The sequence below is a fragment of the Lepisma saccharinum genome, chromosome 6 (assembly GCF_977018435.1).
Source record: "Lepisma saccharinum chromosome 6, izLepSacc3.1, whole genome shotgun sequence".
Classification (NCBI taxonomy): domain Eukaryota; kingdom Metazoa; phylum Arthropoda; class Insecta; order Zygentoma; family Lepismatidae; genus Lepisma; species Lepisma saccharinum.
The window spans coordinates 56,869,828-56,896,734 of NC_139234.1; the positions used below are offsets into that span (position 1 = coordinate 56,869,828).

The following is a 26,907-nucleotide window of genomic DNA, read 5'->3' on the forward strand; positions in this document are numbered from 1 at the left end:
TGTTGACTGACATTTTTTAGATTTCGTCACCGCATTACACAAAAGTGCGTGGATAGTTCGAGCCCAAAAGAGAACACGAATGGTGAACTCGTAGTCTGAAAGACGAAAAGACTTGTAGCATGATGGATCGGCGAGAGGTGGCTTCTAGCGCAATTTTTTAAGGATACAGACAGGAGGAATGAAGTGGAAGTGCTAACCAGAAGTTGAAAAATATAAGTGCTCAGTGATTTTGATTGTGAGTCTTCTTTAAGTGTTGAGAGCTCTCAAATATATGGCCTTTTTAGCGCCGATCATTACAAAGTTAAAAGTATAGCGCTGAACTATACAACCGTGAGTAATATTTTTCAATGTGTTATATTAGCTTCTATCTTGTGTTAGTTTTTAAGTATGGTTACATTTTTGAATCTTCACCGATACAATCGGGGCACACTCCGTAAATTCCTGTATCTGAACCTTTCAGTATAAATCAGGTGAAGGAGACTTACCAAGGACCTCCTCATAATTGTTTAATGTAATTAGAACTTCAGAAATAAAAGTTTATAAAAGGTTATTTTCTTTTCTGCTTTATACAGCAAATCAGGTTTTGTAAAAAGCTGAAAATCCTATTTAACTTGAATGAAAGCAGTAAGCTCATTCTTAAGCTCTAACAACTTTTAATGTTATAGATTAAGAAGGTGTTTGCAAACATAATTTTGTCATGTACATTTGTATTTATACTTATGACATTCTTTTTAACACAATATTTTACAATGATCAAGTGAAAAAATATCAAACATCTTAGAATTAGAAGTCCTGATGATGACTCCAGGGTGGAGGCAAAAGATTGGACAGACTTTTAAAGTGTCTTTTTTTGTGCTGTTTAACAAAAATGTTTCTGGCACGAGACACATAAGTTTTCTAATGCCAGAAGAAAACCAATTAAACTTAAATATTTCCACCAGTGCACTGCAGTGTCAGAAACACAGTGATACTGCCAAAAGGAATTACTGTAGGGGAGAAATTATCTATGAATCAGAATGCCTTTTCTTCAGTGTTTAAGAGGTGGGTGGGGCAAAAGTGTAACAAAGAACTGTATGCTTCTTGGGAATATACAAGTACACTGAATAAATCAGAAAATTCTACCAACACTCACCTGCAAGGTACAATTACAGACATTTTGTAAAAATTCCACAAATCTAGGAACGATTCCAGTTTGAATAACTTCATCGATGGGTGGATTTGGCTCACGAGATAGTAGTTTTCTAAATTTCTGTGTTGCGGCTAATTGCTCATCTACATCTGGACTATACAGAGCTTGGACCATATCTGGGGTTATTCCGCTGTGTGAAACGGGTGTGGTGGAGTCCTCCTAAAACATACAAATATATTAGAAAAACAGCCAAAAAATACACAATGCCAAGACACACACTTATACCAAACTGGTATAATTAGGGCTGAGCTGATACTGATATATCAGTACCGGATGAATTTTTCACCAAAACCATCCTATACCAATACTATACTGAGTGGCTAGAAAAACACTCTTCCTTGTGACAGGTTGGAAGGCCAGAAGAAGTTCCATGAAGCAGATGAGAAGATCAAAGGTATGAATAGAGAAAGCTGCACCCAAACTTTATTGAAGGCAAAGAAAGGTGGAGGTTTGACTATAATGCTGGACCAGACAATTGTGGAGTCCTTCAGAAAGAGGGGTGGAATTCACTGTTTTTATCTACATTCAAGCAGGGAGGGAGAATTGCAGATTCAGATTCAAAGATTATTTCTTGCACTCTTCCCTTTGTGTGTAAGTCTTTTGATACTGCTGGTATCGACCAATGTAAATACCACAGTTACATGGTTTGATTGAAAACAACAGAAAATAACAGGCATCAGGGTATAAACAGAGACAGCCAAGTGAGCGTTACCGTATCTACTCATGAATATTGCACTTTTTAACAAAAATTTTGACCCCAAAAACTGTGGTGCGTATTATGCATGGAATAATTTGGACAGCAAACATGAAACCAAGCAGGATCTTTCCATGACTTTGTGATACTTGCATTAATTTTTCATGTTTACTGAACCCTATCATGTTATATATCATTGTAAAGATTAAATCCTGCAGTTTCTGAATATGGCAACAGTATTTGATTCAAGATAGACACACTAATGTGAAATGTGGTTGAAATAATCACAAAATGAAGGAACGTTCTGACTTTTATGGTACTTTGGATGAAAGAAAAGATCAGGAAAAAGGAAATAATAATTCAAATGTATCACTGGGCAAATAATAAACAATATATGGAGTGTGTAAATGCCTTAATGGAAAAAATCTTGTGCTGCTAACTGCTAGTTTGAGGGTCCTGAATGTGCCTCGTATAAATGTTATGTTAGTCACGGAAAAAGTATATATTTTGAATTTCTTTTAGAAAAAGTAAGGAAGGGATGAGCTAAACCACATATAAAAGTTTGAAGGCTGTTTGAATTTAAGCATGCACCTTCCATCACATAGGATGCCTGTCAGTGGTATTTGTTGGACAAGATATAATAGAAAATTACTTCCTGAGCACTGCAAATCGATAACGTAATTATTATCTCGCTTTCTACTGTTACAGAATAAATGAGGTGGTTAAAGATTGTCCTTTTCAAAACTACTATACTTTTGGATGCTAAACACAGTGGAGGGAGAGGGGGAGGTGGTGAGGGTTTATGACATTGTTTACACAATAGGATATTCTCCTCTTGGTTCATATAGCAACAGGTGACTCAATGAATAGGTATGATGTCATTCTCTCTTGATCGGCATAGTAACAGCTTTTCAACCTACAATTTGAAACATTATATACAAGATATAATTGTTTGTCACTTTTGCCCATCAAAAACCAGGGTGTGCATTTATACATGCTTAAATATGGTATTTTAATAACTGTATTTGTATTATTTGAATGCAGCTTTTATCCCTCTCCAGGTTAACCCAAATGACATTAAATTGAAGTATTGACACTTACAATCCACCGACTGTTTGGTGCAACTGGAACACTTCAAAAAGTCTTGCAACATTTCAGTTATTTTCTTGCATCCTCTATTGTTATTGTTAAAGTGCTGCATAAGAATAACTTGGGGTTATTTAATGTCATTAAAGAAAAATGATTCTGATGAGTTAGTGTGACTCAGTAACTAGCATTTGTTATTTTAAACTGGAATTATATAAGTATCGGTATCGGCTCGGCCCTAATGATAGCTAATAATCAAAGAAAAAGTACATACAACTTGGTAAGAACTCAAATCCCAGTCTTCCTGGACATGAGATTGTATGTCAACTACTCAACATGCATGGTTACTACAAAGAATAAACAAACTTAAATTTAAACACAGCTAAATAAGTTACACAAAGAATTATATGTACCTGCATTGAACTAGAAACTTCATCATCTTGCAGGTTTTCTGGAACATGTACATTTCGCCTTTTAAAAAGCTGCTGTTCTCTCTTTTGTTTTCTCAGCTGTACCCCCTCTTCCTCCCTCCTCCTCCGCAGCTCTTGGGAATCCAAGCCAACATTTTTGTAACGATATTTGTGTGTTTGTCCAGACATCTGGAAAATAAATAAAATACGTACTGTCATGACTGAGCTCACATTACTTTTCCATTTGTGTGTATCCTATGGTGCAAATAAAGCATGCTGTACAAAATTTCTTTTAAAGTAATTTAACAATGATAGTCCACCTGAATGATCACATTGGGCCAAGTTTCGATCGTGTGATGACTTTTACAAATTATACAGGATGACAAGCACATTCGAGTACTGGAAATAAAGGTTAAATTAGTTTGAAGTTTAGGGAAAACACAAAAAAAAAAAAATATAACACTTCGTTGCTCTTCTACAGTACAAGTCAACAGCGGAGCGGCCATGCTGTATGAGTTACTGCGCAGGCACATATTGCTCGATCGTCACGACAACTTTATGGTGTGATGCTAAGGAACCATTTTGAGTGCCGAAACACAAATTTTCGTTGTGCATTAATCTCCACGAAGTTTACAATAAGATTCCTGTTACTTAATGACTTCCTCTCGTACATTTTTCAATTTGCTTGTCTGATGTTAAAAGTGATAAATTTGAGATATTTTCATATGTGTAGTCCAAAAATTATAAAATAGACTAATATGAAGACTTCAACACCAACCACTCAGCATATAGTTGTGGTTATAACTAGGGAACGGAACTTTATGTGCTAAAAAACTCCGAAACATTTATTTCTTTGTGTGTCATAAATGTTGAAAATATGTGATAAAAACAGGAAAATATGTGACACAAATAAAAAAAACATTTGGTAACAAAAACAAAATATTACATGCATTTTAAACAGCTGAAATCAGTTTTTAAATGCTTACCCTTAGTGAGCTATATTTTTTGGAGAAGTATCAGTGGATTAGCATAGTTTTTTTCTAAATTCTCCATTGTAAATCTGTGGCGATTATCTCTAAAAAGCACCTTATATTGTGAGAAAGATCACTCCACGTCACAAGAAACAATTCTTGCATATTTGAAGCATGAAATGTCACTAACGCTGAAGTTTTCCAAAGCTTCCTCTACTTCACCTTCCAAAACATGTGCAATTTGGCACAAAGTTTGGTTTTTCCCAACAAATTCTGTACATTTAGACATTAGCAATTGTGCATTAAATCCAGTGGGGGTAATATTTTCCTCCAATACGACCGTAGCCGAGGCGCCAGAAGTTTCCCAGCGATCGTGTTCAAAGACAAAACAAACCTAACACTCTCGATATGAAAGAGGTGCAGAGAAGAAACATTTTTCCTTCAAGGATTTCGAGGTAGCTGAAGTCAATGAGCGATTCTATATATTTAAAATTTGCAAAATATGTATTTACATACGGAAAACTGGAAAATATGTGTTTTTATGTAAAATAAAATTTGCTGTGTTCACTAATAAGGCTATCATCAGAATTATGGCCAAAACGAGGGTCTCCATCTTATTGCAGAAAAAAACATTTATTTACTTAAAGTTCCGTTTAGCAAATTTCGCACACATTACAATACAAAAATTTAATTTCCATGGGAACCCATGTCCGTCCTACTATGAATTTCGCACACAAATAGTCAATTGATGTCTTCAAATCACATATTTTTTTGAAAAAATTAAAAATGGTGTTTTTGAGATTTTCATAAAAAAAATTTTTCAAGTCTTTTAAAAATTACAAAATTCAAATACCACACTGATGTTGCATTTCAAATTAATGCCCATTAAAAGCAGAAGGGAATGACACCAATTTGAGCTCTCTAGTTCAAATAGTTTTTGATCTACAGCTCTTCAAAAGATTTCAAAATTTCAGCAAATTTTGGGATTTTTGCTTTTTTGAAAGTCAATAACTCAAAAAGTAAGAGCGGAAAAAATCTAAAATTTGGCAGTTTTTGTCCTCTTGATAGGTGCAATGTACAGTGTGTCTGAGAAAAAATATACCAATAAAGAATTTAAATAACTCAACAATCATTAACGATAGAAATGTCAAATAACGTTTATTTGGAAGAGGGAAGAAAGGATTTTTTTCTACCACCAGAAGGGAAAAAATCGTAACATAATTAAGCGCATGCATGGCTTTGTTCGTGAGTAGTCTGTACAATGGTGCCGTTTACTGTTCGTCAGAAAGTTGAGTGCTGCTTTTGGTTTGCAGAATTGAAGTCTCCTGTAAAGGTACAAAGAAGATTCCGGCAACAATATGGACAGGAAGCACCAGAACGTCATTACATTGTTAAATAGCATAAACAATTGCTGGAAACAGGGTCTTTGTTGAGGAAAAAAGGTAGTGGTCGGAAGCGTGTGAGCGAGGATAAAGTGGTTGCAGTTCAGGAAGCTTTCCAGAGAAGCCCGCGTAAATCTGTAAGATGTGCTAGTTCTCAACTTCAAATTCCACGTTCTACTGTGCATGATATCGTACATAAAAGGTTAAGGCTTAGAGCCTACAAGTTACAGCTTGTTCAGAAACTAAAGTGCAGTGATAAACCTGCTAGGTTTGATTATGCTAGTGAAGTGCTTTCACGCATTGATGATGACAATGAATTCCTGACACGTGTAACATTTTCAGATGAGGCTACCTTCCACATTTCCGGGAAAGTGCATAGGTATAACTGTAGAATATGGGGTGAGCAGGATCCCCATGCAGTTGTTGAACATGAACGCGACAGCCCCAAGTTGAATGTGTGGTGTGGTTTGACACAAGATTCCATAATTGGGCCCTTTTTCTTTGAGGAAGCTACAGTTACAGGTGCAAGTTACCTGCAAATGTTGCAACAGTATGCTGTACCTTGTATACCTCATGGGTACATGTTTCAGCAGGATGCCCCCCCCCCCCCCACATTATGCCCGTTGCGTTACTAACTTCCTTAATAACAATTTCGCTCGTAATTGGATTGGAAGGGGTGGAGGACTTTTTCCTTTGGGGTTATGTGAAGACTATGGTTTACCAAACACCTGTGAAAGACCTCAATGATCTCCGTGAAAGAATTATCGAAGCATGTGGCTCCGTCACTCATCAAATGTTGAAGAACACTTGGATGAAGGTTGAGTACCGCCTTGATGTTTGTCGCGCCACCAAAGGAGCACACATTGAGATCTACTAAGGTGAAATTTTTTTCTTGTTCTTTGGTTTAAAAAAAATCTATGATTTTCTCTTCCAAATAAACGTTATTTGACATTTCTGTCGTTAACGATCGTTGAGTTATTTAAATTCTTTATTGGTATATTTTTTCTCGGACACACTGTATAATCAAAAAATCTGAACCCTTAAGGTTAAAAAATAATTATTATCGGTTGATTTAGCATGGAATGAGCCAGTAATTACTTTTGCTGGTGAAAATTGCCCTACATGATATTCTAACTACCTTGTGAAAATAACTCAGTATGCTATTCTCACCACCTGGTGAAAATAGTCGCAACCTTCTTTAATACTCTTGATAACAGCAGTAAATAGTTTATATGCAAATAGTTTAAATGTTTTGTGAGAATTCTGGTTTGGATTTAGAAGGTAGTAAAAATTTTGATTCTCATAGGAAGTTGTTAGGTTACTTTCATTAAATAATTTTATATTACCTATTGAAAATATTTTTTCAATAACTTTTATACGTCATTTTTTTTACTTTCAAAAAATTGTTACAGAAAAAATTCATATAAAATGGCATATTCCCCTACGTGCACACTAGTATCAATATATACATATATCATCTTCCACAGTTATTATTATTATCGGACACTAAGCAAGACTCCAAATCTTTGTCAGTTTCAGAGAAGCCAAGCAAAGGTCATTTGCCTTGCCCACAAAAGGCGATGGCTATATTTACGCTTTCTCTCCCAGAAGCCCCTTTGTCTCTCCAACGTGAAATATTTCCATTCTTCCCTGCAACCAACCCCCTCCTCCACGCCAGCCAATAGAAAGTGGACATGGACAAAAAACCCTAATCCAACGGTGAATTTTGGCGGTTCAGTGTGCGTCTATAAGCTAGACAGAGGACATCGGTGTTGAGAATGCAAGTGACAAGTTTGTGTCTAAAAGTTGTACCGAGAAGTCAGTCATTGAGAGGTTGCGCTGGAAGTCTGTGTTGAGAATTCAGGTGACATGTGTGTGTCTAGAAGTTGTACCGAAAGTCTTTGTCAAGAGGTTGCTGAATATTCTGTGTCTAGAAGTCAGTGTCCGTCAATGCTCAGAGCATAGCATTTAACACTTGATTTATGATGAACGGGATTTTCACTACCAAAGAGACATATAACTTTTGCATATAAAAGTATATATGTTAATGGTCAGTGTACAGAAGACAGATGTGAACTATGACGTGTGCTTCCGCGGCCTGATATATATGTAGGAATCATCACCGGAGGGCAGTGTGATTGACACCACGGACAGTTGGTACAACCAGGTTCCCTAACGACAGACAATGGAGACATCAATACACAGCGCCAGGACATCAGTGTAAGTGTGACCGGAATTGAAATTAGGGTGTGGACTTGCAATTCTCATATCATGTAGAGATTCTTAACATAATACATGTTCATATATCACAGTCCACCAATCAAATCGCTATAATTTCATATGCAACCCCATCCTTTTCCCCCTTCTCAATAATATTTTCTATTTGTTTATGTGCACCGTGCAGGTACAGCCGGGCATCGAACCCTGGACGGCTTGTTCCCAACCGCCTATTGTTCGGCTTCAACCAAGCGGCCCAGGGGGGGAAAGAGCTAGCCTGTACGGCCACAATATTTTCTAAGATTTTCTGAAAATCAGTAAAAAAATCTGTAACCTGGGAAAACTCTGTATTTACATGCTCCTCCAGAAAGGGTTAAAAAAAAATAGAACTGGATTTGAAAATTTACGCACCACTGCAAACTGGGCACCCTGTATTTTTCTACCCCCTCCTTATAGATATGTACAGAATCCGATTCATGTACAAAAATTGCATTATGATGATATTGGGATCTAAACTTGGGCCGAAAGTTCTTGATGACCATGCCATGCCCAATGCAATTCTGAAGTTGAACACATTTAATCCCCTTCCCTTAAAATTATTCAGGAAAAATAAAAGAAGCAAGGTACATTCTTGCATATCTATTCAATCGTACTGTAAAGTAGCTCCTGGTGGCAATTTATAGAAGATAATCAACATTTTTAGGCACCAACTAAAACTTATGTACGTACCGTAACCAATTTGTTCCACCACATCAACGATCTTCCTTAAGAACCACTCAATGCACAGATGCTTTGTACTGATTTCTTACCACAAGTGAATAACAAACTCATGAATCAGTGAAATGATTGGTGTAAGGAATAATTTATGGTTGTGGACAATACATATAGATGGATAGCAGATTTTACAACTAAAAACCCATGGTTTTATTCATACACATATGGCAGGTCATAGTTTTCATCAATAGATTAAGAACTAGCACATTTAGCAAAAATACATATTATAAATCATCAAAATTGCACATGTGGTAATGAAAAACCTGATGCGTAACATTTATTCTTTGAATGTCCAATTTTCTCACAACAACGAATCATACTATATAAAGGAATACGATTGAAAATTTCATTACCCATATCTCTCTCTTCCCCTTTATCAGAATTATCTTCTCCACTTATTTGGCTTCTATACAGATATGCACAAAAATGTAGGCTTGAAATATAAAAAGTGCTCACAATAAAATAGTGCAAGGGTAAAAGTGATTTACTTCTAAAATCGATATTACTCTGTCGCTGGTGAACTTGAGTGACAATCTACCGAACCCGGAAGTATTACAACAGAATTACTGAACAAAGTCAACAGGATATCGTTGATAAGGTCATATAAAAGAAGAAGAATTGAAACATGATAGATTAAAACTTCCTGCTTGTGTAGAGCCATTATGATTTAAAATAAAGTAAGCACTAACCGCAGGATCCTCATCCCCCATTTTGATGATCAAGATTCAAAAACGTTATTTCTAACAAGAGATCACTCAGTTTCAGAGGTGTTTAGCAGCAGTATCTTGGTAAAAAAACAATGGTGCTTATTCATATAACAATCACTACATTGTTCTATCAATACCATCTCACACCCTGTCCATTGTGTGTTACCTACAATTACTATGTACTGTTGTTAGGGGCAATTTATATTATTTTATCCTTGTGGAGATTTTTAACAGTTAAGCAGCAAGTTATTTAGGATTCATCAGTTTATATTTAGGTTAGGCCAGTTAAGGGTAATGATTCACACTGTGTAATAATTTTTACGAGTTGTACACGAGAATGTACAATGGAGAATGTGCTTACAACAGGGCAGATAAAAATCATGAGTATTAAAAAAAAAATTGTTCATTTTTAAAAGAAAAACATTTGAAATTGCTTGCATGATTTTTGGCACCATGCACATAGATATATGTTTAATATAGAAAGGCTTTTTCTAATAAACGGCCCTGTAAAATATTTGAACAGTTTGATTAAAGCAAATAAAAACATAAACATTCATTTTTCTGATACTGTAACTTATATGGAAAAGTTTGTTGAGTGTGTAACGAAACTAATAATAATTGCAGTAACTTTTCTTTTAGTGAAAATAAAACAGGTCACAGTTCCATATATCGGAAACACATTTCTTCAATTTTACAGGAGAAAATACTTACGAAAATTAGTTTCTGCAAGCTTTCAAACGTTCGTCGAGGTATTTTCTTTCGTGGAATATATTTGACCAGTAAATCATGTATTTTTCAAGAGAAATATCTCACCGATGCACAATTGCCATTGCTTTCACTACGTGAACTGCATGCTGCATACATTTCATGACGTAAGACCCTGTCAGTGTTTCCAACCCTTTTTTTCCCCACTATGCTTGCCTAATCTAACCAAACCTGACCTTATTGGAAATGGTTTGTGGGGCTATACATCAGCTACCATGCATAATGGTGTGTGGGGCTATCCGTCAGCTACCCGCGAATAATGTACAATTTCCACCGGTGACGAACACGATAGTAGGTATTTTTTGGAGAAGAAGGTTCGGAACACTGCATACCTACAACGTGAGTCAAGACGAGGCCTTCATAATGTGTGTTATGGAAGCGAAGAAAGGAATCAAAAAAATCACTCTGCATGTGAAAAATTGTGTTTGTTTTCATGTAAAAAGCATAATTGCACTTTGAACTAAGTTCCTCAATACACAATTGGTAAGTACGAACCATGCGAAACACAAAATATCAGATTATAATGTGTTTGCGATATACGGAACTGGTACCAAAAAACATTCTGGATGTACTACATAATTTAAACATAAAACGTCTTTGTAGCTGAATTTTGGAGATTTTTTAATGACAGTTTGAAAAAATATCACCTGCCATGTTTATTCGCACATTAATGATATTGACACTATTTATGGTTTAAGATGATTAGTATTTTGTATATTTCTCTACACAAAATGTTTGCTATTTTTACCCATAAAATTAATGAAGTTTACATCACGAGAAATCCTGTGCTTACATTTCCTCTTGTATGAGCTTCACAACATATATATTTTATTTTATTTATTTTTCTATCTTAGAACCTAATAATCACCATTAAATGATTACGATTAATGTACTTTCACCAAAAGAGTTTCTGATATCTACAAAATCCTTGTGTACATTATTCTAAAAATTATTAATTCAGAGTGATATAAATGACACCATCAGAACACAGGCTCAGTTCACAAACCTTACCTGTACTCTAACAAAATGATTACACAAACTCAGGAACGAAGCTTTTTCTTGTGTCCACTATAGTGTAACCACAAGCAAAATAACCTGCGCAGACCTGCAACTCCTGTGCATCGTACTCCAAGGAGGGGAGGCGGAGAGTGGACCATGCTCCCTTATGGCCAGAGCTGAACGAAAGAAGGGAAAGGGACTTTTTGTCCAAGGTTTTTTTTTTCCTTGTGGTCGCTCTACACAATGTAAATCAAAAAGTACAGTAGTTTGACTACAAACTTATCTTTTCCATGAACAAAATTACAGGATTCTTAAAAATAACTAAAGGAACCAATAAACCCACATTAGGTTGCATGATGAATCCATTTATTTTCATGGAATGAAATTATCATATGTATTATCAGCAAAAGTACAAACACACAGTGTCGTAAAGTTTAGTCTCTAGCTGTGAGTATGCTTTTTTCTTTTTACACTCCTTTGTTCTTTTTTCTGGTCACCCAATATTTTAGGTCCCAGTAAAGATTTGGTAAAATGCAAAAATTTGGGTATGAGTTTACAATACTGGACCACTCTCCAATTTCTATAAAATTTCGCCCACTTACTAATTTCGGTGTCCTGATGACGTATCTGTAGTTCATATTTGGCGGTCACTTGTTAAAATTGTACATTTACGTGCAGAACTTGTAAAATAACCTTCCGATTTACCACGGTGATTGTCCATACACAACAATTCGGAACCATCTTTCTTTCGCAATTCGTTAATGGTCTTCCTTTACGCACAACAATCTTGCTGACGTCAGACAAGACATTCCTACGAGGTTAGGTTAGGCCTGTTAGGTTTTATTTATTTATTGAAATTTCCAGTACAGCAGAAGCCATTTTAAACCAGAAAGCGTAAAAATTTACTATCCTTCGGACACCTCTATTTTTTTGGTTTTGTCAATTTTTGACATTGATACTTACGTATCTGCTTCGCGGAACATTCCTGAAGGTGTATTAACGTTGTTTTGATGAAATTAATTGCAATTTTTCACATTACCAGAACGTCTTTCTGGTAGGTGTTTTTCCTTGCCTGAGACACAATATCGCGAGTACACCTTCCTACATAATTGCGCGTCCGGCTTCTCTTTTGCCAAATTTTTGACATTCGAACTTACGCATCTGCTTCGCGGAACATTCCTGAACGTGTATTGACGTTGTTTTGATGAAAGTAAGAGCAATTTTTCACCTTACGACTACTTCTTCCTCCTACCTTTCCGTTTGCCTCACACACAACATGGCGCGGACACCTTCGTAAATAATAACGTGTAGGAATGACGCATCGGCCTTGTTTTTTCTCGATTTTCAATTGTTATGCAGTGTTTCAACCTTCGGAACCCAAGAAATGCCTGTCGACAAACAATCAGATCTATTTCTTTTTAACTTTATTTTTCACGTTCTGACACCAAATTTTAACTATGTATCCCAACCTAACTGAACTAACCTATCCACGCACCAATCGTTCGTGGGGCTAGCGCCAATGGTTCGTGGGGCTATCCGAAAATGGTGTGTGGGGGCTACAAATATTTTTTTCGAAACAAATTTTTAACTATTGAAACCTTTGCGTGGCCCTACTAACCTATCCACGTGCCAATGGTTCGTGGGGCTAGCGCCAATGGTTCATGGGGCTATCTTTTTCACTATTGAAACCTTTGCGTGGCCCTACTAACCTATCCACGCGCCAATGGTTTGTGGGGCTAGCACCAATGATTCGTGGGGCTATATTTTTAACTATTGAAACCTTTGCGTGGCCCTACTAACCTATCCACGCGCCAATGGTTCATGGGGCTAGCCCCAATGGTTTGTGGGGCTAGCGCCAATGGTTCGTGGGGCTATCTTTTTCACTATTGAAACCTTTGCGTGGCCCTACTAACCTATCCACGCGCCAATGGTTTGTGGGGCTATATTTTTAACTATTGAAACCTTTGCGTGGCCCTACTAACCTATCCATGCGCCAATGGTTCGTGGGGCTAGCGCCAATGGTTCGTGGGGCTATCTTTTTCACTATTGAAACCTTTGTGTGGCCCTACTAACCTATCCACGTGCCAATGGTTCGTGGGGCTAGCGCCAATGGTTTGTGGGGCTAGCGCCAATGGTTTGTGGGGCTAGCACCAATGGTTCGTGGGGCTATCTTTTTCACTATTGAAACCTTTGCGTGGCCCTACTAACCTATCCACGCGCCAATGGTTCATGGGGCTAGCGCCAATGGTTCGTGGGGCTAGCGCCAATGATTCGCAATTATTTCCAATTTCTACATCCTCATAAAAACACACCAAATTTTTAGCGAAACATATATTCCCTTTCTTACCTTTCCATTATACATATTCCCACATCCCATTCTTCCTCACGAGTAGCTTACATTCGCTCCCACACTTTGCACATTCCTTTCCTCTCTTCACCACCCCGTGCAACCAAAAACTCCACCGGATCCTCAACACCCGGCACCAATTTCACAACACACCCACCACACGTCATTATCCAAACCCTCGATTCACAGTTCTAACTCTCGTCACAAACGCAGACAGTTCGAAACACTGGATACCAACAAAACACAATCACGACACGTCATGATAGTCACGACGGTGTATGAAGGTGATGGTGTATGAAGGTGTACGAACTTGATGGTATACGAACATGTACGCCCCAAACGCTATCTTCGTCGCAGAATTCATTTTCAACGAACAACATGAATTTCAGCTATGAAACATTCCCACATCACACAAAACACTTTCCCGATGTTAGACAATGCTACAGGAACTTATTCCGGTAAGTAGTTTCTTCAGTAAAAATAAATAAATGTGTCCGAAGGATAGTAAATTAGTACCAAATAAAACAAGCCAAAACAGTACCAACGTAAATAGATCAGTTTCACAAAAGCATTACTTATGTACAATTTTTTCTATGTTGCTGATAAAAAAATGAATATGAGGTGAATATATCTATTTGGTTTGAGATTATATTGAACTGATTAGGTTCCATTAGCATAAATACAAAGAAAATTTTAGCTAAGAGAACTATACCTTGTCTTGCCTGTTAATTTCATGTTGGGAAAATGGCATCTTCCGTGGAGCTATTGTTCTTACGTTAAGAAAACATAGTTTATTTAGTTTTTTTCTCGATTTCTATACTTGACCGCCAATTATCCGTGATTGGGAGTTCACAATTAGTGAGTAAGCGAAATTTCATAGAAATTGGAGAGTGGTCCGGTATTGTAAACTCGTTCCAAAATTTGAATAGAAATTGATGTTGCAAGTGCAACATTCACACTAGGGCATCATGTTTTTTTCCTATCATCAAATCATAGAAACGTCCAGCTCTGTTAAGGGACATAGGCCGAGTACGGCATATCAAATGTTAAAAGTACAATGCGCTAATATAATGCATATTGCCTCTTACGGTACATGTGAGCGATCAAAAAAAAAATCTGTGCCCTACGACAACCTTAGAATGCAGTCTACTTCGAATTTACAATTCAGCAAAATTCACACCCACTATATCCATGCTACTCTAAACACATGTAAATTAGTTGTTTGAGAATATATGCTCAAACAATGCAGTGAGTTATGCAATGAATAAAATATTCTTAATACCAAACCCAGTTCCGATATACCCTTGTGCAAACACCTACGTAACCTTTTCACAATTACTTCGAGCATTCTAATATTGACATTTCCGAAAACATTGTGTACCTACCTATCGAAGAGTCCAATATAGAATATTCCACTCGTGTACTCTAGTCATATTTAAAAGGGTGAGAAATGAGTTTTTACCACAAAAAAAACAAAATTACGAACTTTTACTGTCACTTTTCCAAGTAGCACATGTAGCATTCATGAAATTTTGGTTTCATACTCGGTCGGCTTGCGCCATTACAGTATACTTTCATACATTCGACGATTTCTACGATATATCTCTACAAAATAATAACACGTAACAGCAATGAGTTGATATTTACTTACGGAACTGTATCAGGTTAATTTTATTACCTCTTTCGCTCTATCTTCGATGATTAACTTAAAGAACTCCTTTCATATAATTCTCCCAGCGAGTAACGGAGCAACTTTCAACTCAAGGACTCTCGAACACATTGAATGCTGGGAAAATTACCTGGGTTGGAGATTGATCATCATGTCTGCGCCCGTAAGCATGGAATGTGAAGATTTTATGGAATTTCAGGTAGTTTCTTTACTTTTGATTATTGTTTTAGACATACCTTGCTCTACATGAAGATTTGTAACTATCGCCTTTACTTGTTTGTAATGATACCTCTCAAAATAAAGGAGATGAAGCCATTTTATTGTAAATTAGATAAAACATTAATTTTGCACAAGTAAATTTGTTTTTTGATGTGCAATATTTGTACGAGATACGTGAGAAATAAATAGACTCTCAGTCTCAATTGTACGTGAATTTATTATGAGTTTCATTTGTCATTTTGTGAATTATCGAGAAGTTCTATCGAGAAGATACAAAAGAACAAGGCAAAAATATCTTGCTATTATATAGAGCATGTAATACCGGTATTGTGTTCTGTTAGTCTTAGATAAGGAACGGTTGCTTTAACCCCCGAATGCGTTCACTTTCAATTTTAATTAATTGTCATTTTGGTAAACTTTCCGTATCAGGAAAACTTTGTTACTTTCCATATTCGGAGCGATTTTACAATACAGGGAATTTCTCCATTTTGTTTAAAATTCGGCATACTCACTAATTTTGGCCCCCTAATCACGAATCTGCAGTCAAAATTTGGCGCTCACACGTGGTAATAGCAAAATAATCGAAATTAAGTTCTTATTTCCACACCCTCGATTTCCAAATTTCCCGCCGGTTCCGGGCTCCGCCCCTGGGATAATCGACCTACCGCCCCCAACCGCTATCGCGGCCCCGCCTATATCTATAGACTCCCTGTTAAGGGCATGTTAGAAAGTGGCCGGATTCACCTGCCCCCAAATAAGCGCCAAATTTTAAGTGCAGATTCGTGATTAGGAGACCCAAATTAGTAAGTAACCGAAAATTCAAACAAATTGGAGAAATTCCCTGTATTGTTAAATTATACCCCATATTCCTACTTAGCCTACGTATTCTGCATTGAGAAACATTGCTGAAGGTGGCATTTCGCTTTTTTCACGGAAATAATCTATATTTTCGACGTATGAAGTAAGTTTTGTTCGTTTCTTTTTCCCTTCGGTAACACGCTAAATGGCGGTCACAGTTTCACTACCGTAGTCGGCATCCAGTGTTTCCACCCCACTCCACCCAAAAATACTACATAGCCCACGAACCATTTCTGGTAAAGTTAGGTTGGGTCATGTTTAGGTTAGAATACTTAAAAATTGGTTTAGAAAAAAATGCATAGCCCCATACACCATTCTCGCATAACCCCACAAACGATTGACACATATCCCCACAAACCATTTGCGGAAACGTACCTTCTTCAGATACAAAAACACGTGTTTGGGAACACTGACCGGAATTACGTCATCACACACAGGCAACATCCGGCTGGAAGGAAATGGATGCAACAGCTTTCGTACATTGGTCACACATTTATATCGAAAAATACATGATTTACCGGCAAAATTCAATGAACGATGCGAGAAAACACTTCCCCGAACTTCCACAAGTCTAAAGAAACTGCATTCGGTAAGTAATTTCTCCTTTAAATTTTAAGAAATCCATTTTCCGGATACGGAAAGTTTACCGTCATTTTGACAGTATTTAAAGTATTGGCCTGTGCTGCTCTCTAACTGACTTTTTGATACTCTCGAGGCATTCCCAATGTCATAGTGGTAAACTGCAGGTCCAGTCCCAATTAACCTTTCTGTGCATAAAGTGGACTTACAACAAAAACTCAACTCAAATTTTGGTAACGATTGTATAAGTCGGAGACGGATTTCTTCAAATTTACAGGAGAAAAAAAAAGAAGAAAGTACTTACAGAATTGCGTTCTTGAGAACTTTCTGAAGCCGGGGAAATTGTTTTTTCGAATCGTGCAACTTATTTGGCCTCTAAGTAAGGTATTTTTCGTCATTCATGCATCTCCCTTGTACGATAGCTTGTGCCGCCATTACCGTCGACTATGTGAATGAAATGTTCCGTGCGTTCGATTATGTAACCCCCTGTCAGTGTAGCAACCACGCGGTAGTTTTACAAGATGACCTGTGAGCGGTTTTTTTTTTTCCCATTTAAGGTAAGACTCTAGTTTATGTCCTTTTCCTAAGGAATACGTGTCATATATCGTTGGAAAGCTTATTTTATAAGGAATTCAACAACATAAATCCCAAAGCGAGCAAAAATTTCCTGAAGGAGTAAATCGAGAAAAACCGATGTTGTCCGGATATGCGTAATTGAACGTGCAGAGGAATTTTTTAGATGATGATGCACATATTTAGGGGTGAAATGAGTGCTAATGGAACCTAACCTAACAGGCCTAACCTAACCTCGTAGGCATACCTCGACCCCGTGAATGGATAGTGGGACTATCGTGAACAGAAAGTGTAAAAAGAAAAAGGTACTTACCCGAAGAGATGCCGGGTGCCGCACCGCGAACGCAAAGAAGCAATCACCATGCAGATAAGGACGTAGAGTCTAGCCTAAATTTTCGCTTAAAAACCTTTTGTGAATAGTTTGTGCGGCATTTATCGGTTCATAAATTTGGAAACACTGCACATCAGCTGACGATAGACAAAGTGAGTCAAGATTTGCCCGCCGAATTTGCAACGACCAATAAATGATTATAATTTTAAAAATTACGCTTTTTTCATGGAAAAAAAAGTGATCCCCAGCTTGAAAAATGTTCCGGTATGCATATGAGGTAAGTAGAAATGATTTTTATTTGAAAATAAATGAGTTTAATGTGTGTCCGGCTTATTCAACTGGTACCCAAATTTTAGATACTCGAGTGGTCTGATCACATTGTTATGAAGTAACTCAGTCAACAGTATGAGACAGATCATTGTTTTTTTAGAGGGGTGCTGTTAGATTGCAAAAGTAGGATCAAATAATGAAGGATTGGAACAGGTAATGGGAATGTTTGGATTAGGGGATATGAATGAAAATGGAGAGATGTTTATAAATTTTTGTGCAAACCATGTTTTAGTAATTGGAGGAACTCTCTTTATACATAAAAGATGCCACAAGGTTACATGGGTGTCCCCAGATCATACCACAGAAAATCAGATTGATCATATTGCTGTCAGTAAAAATTTCAAAGATCCTTATTAAATGTAAGGAATAAAAGGGGGCAGATATTGGCAGTGACCACCACCTTGTAGTTGCATACTTTCAATTTAAGATAACATTAGCTGTCAAAAAGTTTGAAACAAGGAAGAAAAAGTTTGACATACAGAAACTACATGATAAAAGTAAGCTACAAGAATTTAAGCTAGAAATAAGAAACCGTTTTCAAGCACACTCCACATTCACAGAGGATGAAACGGTGACAGCTAGAGATATTAAAGGAACTTGGAACACTATTAGAGATGGATATCTCGAAACTAGTGGAAATGTGCTTGGATGTAGGAATTATCAACGGAAAGAATGGATGTCAGAAAATACATGAGAGGAAATAGAAGCTAGAAAACAAGCCAAGAATAAGATAAATCAAAGCAGAACAGGTCAGCAGAAGTCGATGGATAAAAGAGTGAAAGAAAGTGTTAGAACAGACAAAATAAACTGGGGAGATAATCAAGCACAGATAGCTGAAGAAGCAGAAAAAGAGGCAATCTAAGAGAATTGTATAATATTACCATGAAATTGTCAGGGAAAGGATGTAGGAGTAAACCCAGAAATAAACAGGGAAAAATTTTATCCACACAAGAGCAGCAATTGGGAAGATGGAAGGAACATTTTTCAGAAATCCTAAATAAGCAGAATGTATTAGAAGAGCAAGAAGAAGAAATTGCAAGGGAAGATATTTCTGACCCAAGGATAAGCCTACATCCACCATCACGTGTAGAAGTAAGAACATCCCTCAAACAACTAAACAATGGCAAAGCACCGGGAATCCTGAAATCCTCAAAGCAGATATTGATTCCACCATTGACGTGCTACATCCATTCATAGAGAAAATATGGGAAGAAGGAAAAGTTCCAACAGAATGGAAAGAAGGGTTAATTGTTAAAATACCGAAGAAATGAGACACCACCAACTGTAATAACTGCAGAGGAATAACACACTTAAGTGTACCAAGCAAGGTGCTTTCCAGGATAATTTTAAATAGAATGAAAAACGTTGTGGAGACTCATCTCTGCAAAGAACAGGCTGGTTTTCGCCAACGTCGTAGTTGTGTAGACCTTATTAATACCTTAAGAATTATCCTTGAACAGAATGCAGAGTGGCGACTACCCATTACCTGACATTTATTGGTTTTGAAAGAGGAAGATTCTGACACTTATCAAAGACATGTATGATACTTCAAATGTCAGGTTATACATGAAAGCAAACTTACAGAGCATACAGAAGTGAACTCTGGAGTACGACAAGGTTGCATTTTCTTGCCAACCATATTTTTATTGGTTTTGGGTAGAGTGATGAGAAGGGTGACAGAAGGAAGAAAAAGAGGTATCCAATGGGGTATAGTTGATAGGTTAGAGGACTTGGAATTTGCTGACGATATTTACCTCCTAGCCCAAAAATTCAAGGACATGGATGCAAAACTAAAACAACTTGAAGAAGAAGCAAGAGGAGCTGGATTACACTTTAATGTAAATAAAACAAAGGAGATGAGGGTAAATAAATAAAATAAAGAAGGGCTAAAACTCTACAACATTGAGGTAGATTCATTTGTATACCTGAGAAGTGTAGTCACAAAAATGGTGGAGCATATAATGATGTCCAAAGTCGGATTAAAAAAGGAAATGGAGCCTTTTTACAACTATACCCAATATGGAGAAATAAGAATATCTCCAGAAATACAAAATCAGCATTTTCAGTACGAGTGTTAAGTCTTTATTCTTGCGAGACATGGAGAATGACCCAGCAGATTATACATAGGCTGCAAACTTTTGTTAATAGATGCAGGCAGATAATAAATATAAAGTGGCCTGACATAATAATGAATGAAGACCTATGTGAAGTCACCAACCAACAACCAATTGATATCCGGATAAAAAAAAAGGAAGTGGAAATGGATTGGACATACTCTTCGAAAACCTGCTGGATCCATAAAGAAATCTGCATTAGATTGGAATCCTCAGGGAAACCGAAGACGTGGCCGACCTAGGAAAACCTGAAAAAAAAAAAAAACAATTGAAGAAGAAGCCTTGGAAATGAGAAAATCATGGAATGAAATTAAGATGATGGCTGTCAACAGGATCAGATGGATAAGTTTCACAGATGCCCTATGTTCCAAAAGGAGCAACAGGAATTAAGTCAAATAAGTCAATTACACAGGGCCGCATGGGTTCTGTTGTTTTTATAATTTTGGGTGTTTTACATGCATTTGAACTTGCTGATGCTGAAACTGGCATTAGTTTTCTCACATCACACAAGAATTTTTTACAATTCACGATTTTTATATGTGGGTTGTAGTATGCACGTTTCAGTGCAATTGAAGTGATTGTCGATAGATGTCACTGGTACGTTTCAAAATTATTTAACAAGTAATAAAGACAAACAAGCTTTAAATACAGAGAAGTTTTGTTTTATTTAAATGAATTAATATGTTTCTTGCCTAAATGCTGAAAATAATACTATGTAAAACATTGATATATCATTTGAAATTAATTTTATATGTAACTCTCAAAAGTCCTAATTTGCATGGTGTGGCCATGGCATCTCGTGATTGAATAGCCCAGATATGTTTTGCTACATCTGCGGTGAATTTGTTCCCTGGGTACAGAGACAGGAAATTACAGATTTTGTAAGAAGAGCATATTACGCATACTTTAAAATTAAACTAGGAGATCAAGATAAATCGTGGGCCCCACACAAGGTATGTAGATCATGTGTGGAATCTTTACGAAACTGGAGCATGGGAAAGCGGCCATCTATGCCATTTGCAATACCTATGGTGTGGAGGGAGCCTCAGGATCACAGCAATGATTGTTACTTCTGTTCCTGTGAAATTGTATTTCGAAATATTAGAAACAAGAAGAGGATAGTGTATCCCAATATTCCCTCTGCAATGAGACCTGTGTTGCACTGTCCAGACTTGCCTGTACCGACACCTCCATCAAGTCTTGAATGTGTAAGTGACCCTGGTTCACTAAGTGATTCAGTGGAAGGAAGTGAAATGGAAGATGACATTTATGACCCCCCTCACGGATCTCGTGACCCTATACCGTTTACTCAAAGCGAACTCAATGATTTAGTTAGAGACCTAAATTTATCTAAAGAATCAGCTGAGCTTCTTGGTTCCAGACTTAACGAAAATAACTTGCTGGCTCGTGGAACAACATTTTCCTGGTACAGACACCGAGAAAAAGAGTTTGTGCCTTATTTCTCGAAACAAGATTCTCTCGCGTTTTGTTGTGATGTGTCCGGTTTGCTGACTAAGTTAAATTTTCCTTGTCTTTGAACTGATTGGAGGCTATTCATTGACTCGAATAAAACAAGTTTAAAATTTGTTCTGTTACATAATAGAATGTGTAATATTGCTCATTCTGTGTCACTAAAAGAAACCTACAGCAATATGCAACTTGTTCTTATAAAATTAAATATGAGGACCATGGTTGGTTGGTGTGTGGTGATCTTAAAGTTTTGAGCATTTTACTTGGACTACAATGTGGATATACGAAAATGCCATGTTACATCTGTGAGTGGGATAGTAGGGCACGAAATTACCACTGGGAAAGAAAAGAATGGTCAATACGGAAAACGTTGAACCCGGGTTCAAAGAACATTGTACAACAACATTTAGTCAGTCCTGAGAAAGTTGTACTTCCTCCTCTTCATATCAAATTAGGGCTGACTAAACAATTTGTGAAGGCACTTAGCAAGGAAGGACAATGTTTCCAGTTCATATGCAACAAATTTCCATCCCTGTCGTACGGAAAAGTGAAAGAAGGTGTTTTTGTTGGACCAGACATTAGGAAATTAATGAATGATAAAGACTTCGAGGAAACAATGACTGTAGCTGAAAGAGATGCTTGGATAGCATTTAAAAGTGTAGTGTTGAACTTCTTGGGGAACCACAAAAGTCCTGATTACAGATCAGTTGTTGAGAATATGTTACTTAAATTTCAAGAGCTGGGTTGCAACATGAATATCAAATTACATTTTTACATTCACACCTTGATAACTTTCCACAAAATCTCGGTGAATTAAGTGAGGAACAAGGCGAACGGTTCCATCAGGACATGAGGGATATGGAGAAAAGGTATCAAGGACGTTGGAGTGTTAGCATGATGGCTGACTACTGTTGGGCATTGTACAGAGAAACGCCAGAATCACAAGAAAGTTAAAAAAGCTTACTGAACTGAAAAATATGTATTGTGTAATGATTTTCTTGTGTGTATATTATATACTGCTATATGTCGTTTTCTATATTATATGGGTCCTTTGTGTCTGTCTATATTCATTTTAAAATAAACATGTTGATGCGTTTAGTGTGATAAGCTACTTATTCTGATTGAAGAAAAGAAACATTATAATAAAACAGTATGCAATATTGGACAAAGCCCAAATTTTGAAATTTGATTTGTAAGAAAACCTTGCGTGATAGAGAAAAACGAATTTCATATTCGTGATCAGCATGGCACAAATAATAAAGTTCACCTATTAAACAAAAAACAACATTAAATTGAATTTAATTTGCGGCCCTGTGTTATTATTAGAAAAAGCTATCAACAAAAAGTTCAGTATGGAATCCAGACAATCACATCACAATAAACAAATGACCACCAGGAAGCGCAGCCATCTTTACTTCCTGTCAGCCAGGCAGCCATATTGGATAGGGCAGTCAGTTGCCAGCCAGAGTTGGAGTAGGAAGGAGTGACAGTACACTGATCTGGCTCTTACCATCATATTTTCATCTTTTTAACCTTTAACTTACCTTCCCATGTCTTAAATTTTTACTATACTTGTCCTATCTTCTGAGGAAGCCACATGATGTGGTGAAATCTTGAGAACAAAGTAAGTACATGCCAAAACTGGTCTTTATTACTTAGTGAAATGATGGCATGTGGTGTAAGTTATCCCTTATCTAAGAAAAAAAATATTTTCTTTTTTCAAGTAATGAAATAATTGGGCCTTTCAGAATTATTTCCATGATCAGCACAAGTACAAATGTACACTGGGGTAAAGCTAGCAGTCAGATTCTTTGCATATGTGCCTATCTTTTGTTGGAGTTGTTATTTGATTAACCAAATTTTGCACACACACACTGATAAAATCAGGATTCTCGATAATACCTTGGAGGGAGCACACGGAGTGATGTATAAACCCTGAGAAAGTTCAGATGGCTCCTGTACCTTCTTCAAAACAACTTCCTCCTTGACACACACAAAAAATATATGGCTTGAGTCTGTGTCTCCTTTTCCATTACCTTAGGTGCATAGGGAGTGGGTCTGACTTTCGGCTCGTGAAGAGGAGTTCCGCCAGCTTCCGACCCTTCCGGGAAAATTGTTGTGTAGGACCAGGTGTGCAGCTCTGTCATTCAAGGATGTATTTACGGAAAGGGGTCCACCCCCCACCCCAGATTTAACAAGTACTAGAATTAAATAATCAAAATATAATTGTTTCCAATTTATGTAATCGAAGGTTGTTTGTTTCTGCTGAAGTTATTGAAAGGCAAGGAATTTGGCTCATACGAATTTGAAGGACAGTTTCAAAGATTTATGCACACTACTACTTGTGGCAATATGCATAAAATATTAATCAGCAACTTTATTTTCATCAGTTGTAATAGGCAATTAAAAGGGATCACCATACAATTATTTTTGCCTATTATAATTATATTAACTTATTTTTGCTATTCAATAAATATTTTTTTTTTTTATCTATTTGACATTAATTTCCTTGCCAGGGCAGTTGTTTCTATACAAATTTTGGCGAGCTTAACTACACGTAAGCTAATAATAGATACATGCTGCAATATATTTATTTTTTTTACCATCTTTTTACCTATTAATGTAATAATAACAATTAATTATTACAATGTTAATTAATTTACATATTTAATTAATATTGTTGTATTTTAATTTAATATAATTATTCTAAATATATTATTATTGAGAGACAATGTATCTCCAGATACGTGCCTGGTGTTGTTAACCTGGGTTGGTTTCTGGTGCTGACGACATCGAGCTAAAAGACACCACCGATATTTTCGGTGCATGTGCAAGCACATTAAGTGCGATGTTTATTTCAGTCCCCCAATATTTTAGGATTTTCAGAGCCAATTAATCCAGTAATGCAATAGTGAAGAGCTAGTAAAATATAAAATTTGACCACTCTGCCACAGAGGCTAGCATATGGTTTAGGTATACTGTACCAGTATTTCAATACATATTTGATATTGATATATACTGTATTTACATTCAAATGGTGGTGATTTTAATGATAAAAAAAATGTTTATTTTTTAAAACGTTTGGCAAAATACATTCTTTTTTCCTTTCATATTGATGCAGGTGCAACTTACTCACGTACTACAAATTATCAGTACAATATAAAAAAATATTTTAAAAAATACTTAAAAGTACTTACGTTGGTGAGTATATGATTAACGTGAAACTACGTTTCAGGAAGTAACTACTCCCTTCATCAGGTAGATGAGCTATGCCCATTTAATTATACCATTGCTGCATCCAAAAAGACATGAAGAGGTATGGTAAAAATGGATAAAAGGTTGAAATGTGATATAAGGCAGCTGAACATGTGTAGGTGCCTTATTCCTACCATTACGTTAGAATCTTGCTGCAAGAATCCATAAAAACAGTCTAAAACAAATTTTCTAAAACACGCAAAAAACACTTTTCGAGAAGTGACTCTGTGAATGCAGTACAGCTGTCTAAGGAGGCCTCTCATGGAATGCCGGAAGTTGTGCGGTGTATTTCCCTCTTACTCTTCTTCCCCCCCCCCCCCCACTTCCATTGGGTTACGTCATATCTAGCTTGATTTCGCAAGACCCGTTAATCACAGCCAGGGTGACCTGGAAGCTGATTTCTTCCTTTGTTGTATCCCACCTTTTGAACATTTTAATCCATTTTTCATCAATGTTCCCGTCCTCTCTGTTTAGTTTATTATCCCTCCCATTACAGATATACGCTGCTTCGTATACATTCCTACTTAATGGTTTATGATCAACTCTCATTATTTCTCGCTTCTGAATTTCATGTTCTTCCTCTATCACGTGTTCTGATAGTCCAGTTGTTGGGGCCTTCTTTTATGTCTTTGTCATGCTCCCCACACCTAATTTTCATGCTCCAGCCGGTTTGACCTATACCTATATTCTTTATTACATGAACATGTTATATTATAAACCCCTTTTTCATTTTCTGTTTTATTCTCCTTTTCTTTCCCATCCTTTTTATAGTGTGTGAAATGTTTCTCTACTGTTCGTGGTGCCCTCATCCCGCATTTAATGCCAAATTCTTTAGCTACTTTTTCTATCTTTTCCAAAATTCCTTTGAAATACAGAATGACGATATATTTGTATTTCTTATTCTCAGAGTTAATTTTATTATCTTGTGTCAAAATTAACTCTGAGAATAAGAAATACAAATATATCATCATTCCGTATTTCAAAGGAATTTCGGAAAAGATAGAAAAAGTAGCTAAAGAATTTGGCATTAAATGCGGGATGAGGGCACCACGAACAGATGTTCCTCTTTGTATCCATTCTTTCTTCTCATCCTATAAATCCATTCTTCTTCTTTTCTCTCTCATTTCTTTGACTGCATAATCGTATTCACCGGATGAAAAAGTTAAGAAAGTCGTTGTGTTTTGTTCTTTTGGCATGTTCTGACTTGCTATGAATGTATAAATCTCCGGCAAGGGTTTTATGGAAACCCCGGTTTTAATTTTTGTTCCGGTTCTGATGACTTTTAAATCTAAAAAGCCCATTACATATTTTGCCATCTCTTCTTTTGTGAATTTAATTCGGGGGTCTTGTTCCCCCAATATATCAAATAATTTCAGAAGATCAGCTTTTCCCCCTATAACCAGAACGTCATCGACGTATCCCCTGAAATATTTAATATATTCTACCATTTGTTCTAAGGCAGTTTTTTCTATAAAATGCATGATGATCCCTGATGCAATCCATGAAATAGGGTTGGCCATAGCTAAACCCTCTTTCTGTATGTATACTTCTTCGTTGAAACTGAAATAGTTATACCTAGTACATAGGTCAAACCACCACACATATTCCCAAGCTACAACTATATCTACTCTCTTTTCTCTAAACCATCTGAATAAACAGTCAGCTGCTTTGTCTCTCGGGACGCTAGGGTAGAGGTTTACCACATCAAAGTTCATTATTTGATCATCTTTATCTAACTCTGCATTTTCGATCTTCTCTTTTACTTCCTTAGAATTATTAATACTGAATTCTGTGTTATTTCCCACTTCTTTAATTTTAGTTACAAGAGTTTTTGCCAAATTATATCCAGGGTGGGAGTACATGCGAATGATCGGTCTTAGTGGTACCCCCTCCTTGTGAGTTTTGGGGATCCCAAAGGCGACCGGAATTTCTCCCTTTTTACAACATTCGATTAGTTTCTTTTTCTCC

General features: G+C 36.7%; 2 protein-coding genes across 3 annotated transcripts in view; one reads left to right on the forward strand and one right to left on the reverse strand.

The window, feature by feature from the left end:
- Positions 1 to 15,313, reverse strand: part of Kap-alpha1 (karyopherin alpha1) — a 66,420-nt gene extending 51,107 nt beyond the window's left edge. Inside the window, exons 1-3 of one of the 2 annotated variants that reach the window (XM_083123977.1) lie at positions 15,220 to 15,313; positions 3,383 to 3,568; positions 1,133 to 1,348 (exon numbers count right to left, since the gene is read on the reverse strand). In XM_083123977.1, the coding sequence (XP_082980103.1) occupies positions 1,133 to 1,348; positions 3,383 to 3,568 (402 nt within the window). In that variant the 5' untranslated portion in view covers positions 15,220 to 15,313. Of the gene's footprint in view, positions 1 to 1,132; positions 1,349 to 3,382; positions 3,569 to 15,192 lie in introns of both variants that reach the window. The other variant, XM_083123978.1, reaches the window with a different exon arrangement.
- The window catches only part of Ccdc58 (Coiled-coil domain-containing 58), a 28,999-nt gene continuing 17,381 nt past the window's right edge, over positions 15,290 to 26,907 (forward strand). The window contains exon 1 of the mRNA XM_083123980.1: positions 15,290 to 15,409. Within this exon, the coding sequence (XP_082980106.1) occupies positions 15,362 to 15,409 (48 nt within the window). The 5' untranslated portion in view covers positions 15,290 to 15,361. The remainder of the gene's footprint in view (positions 15,410 to 26,907) is intronic.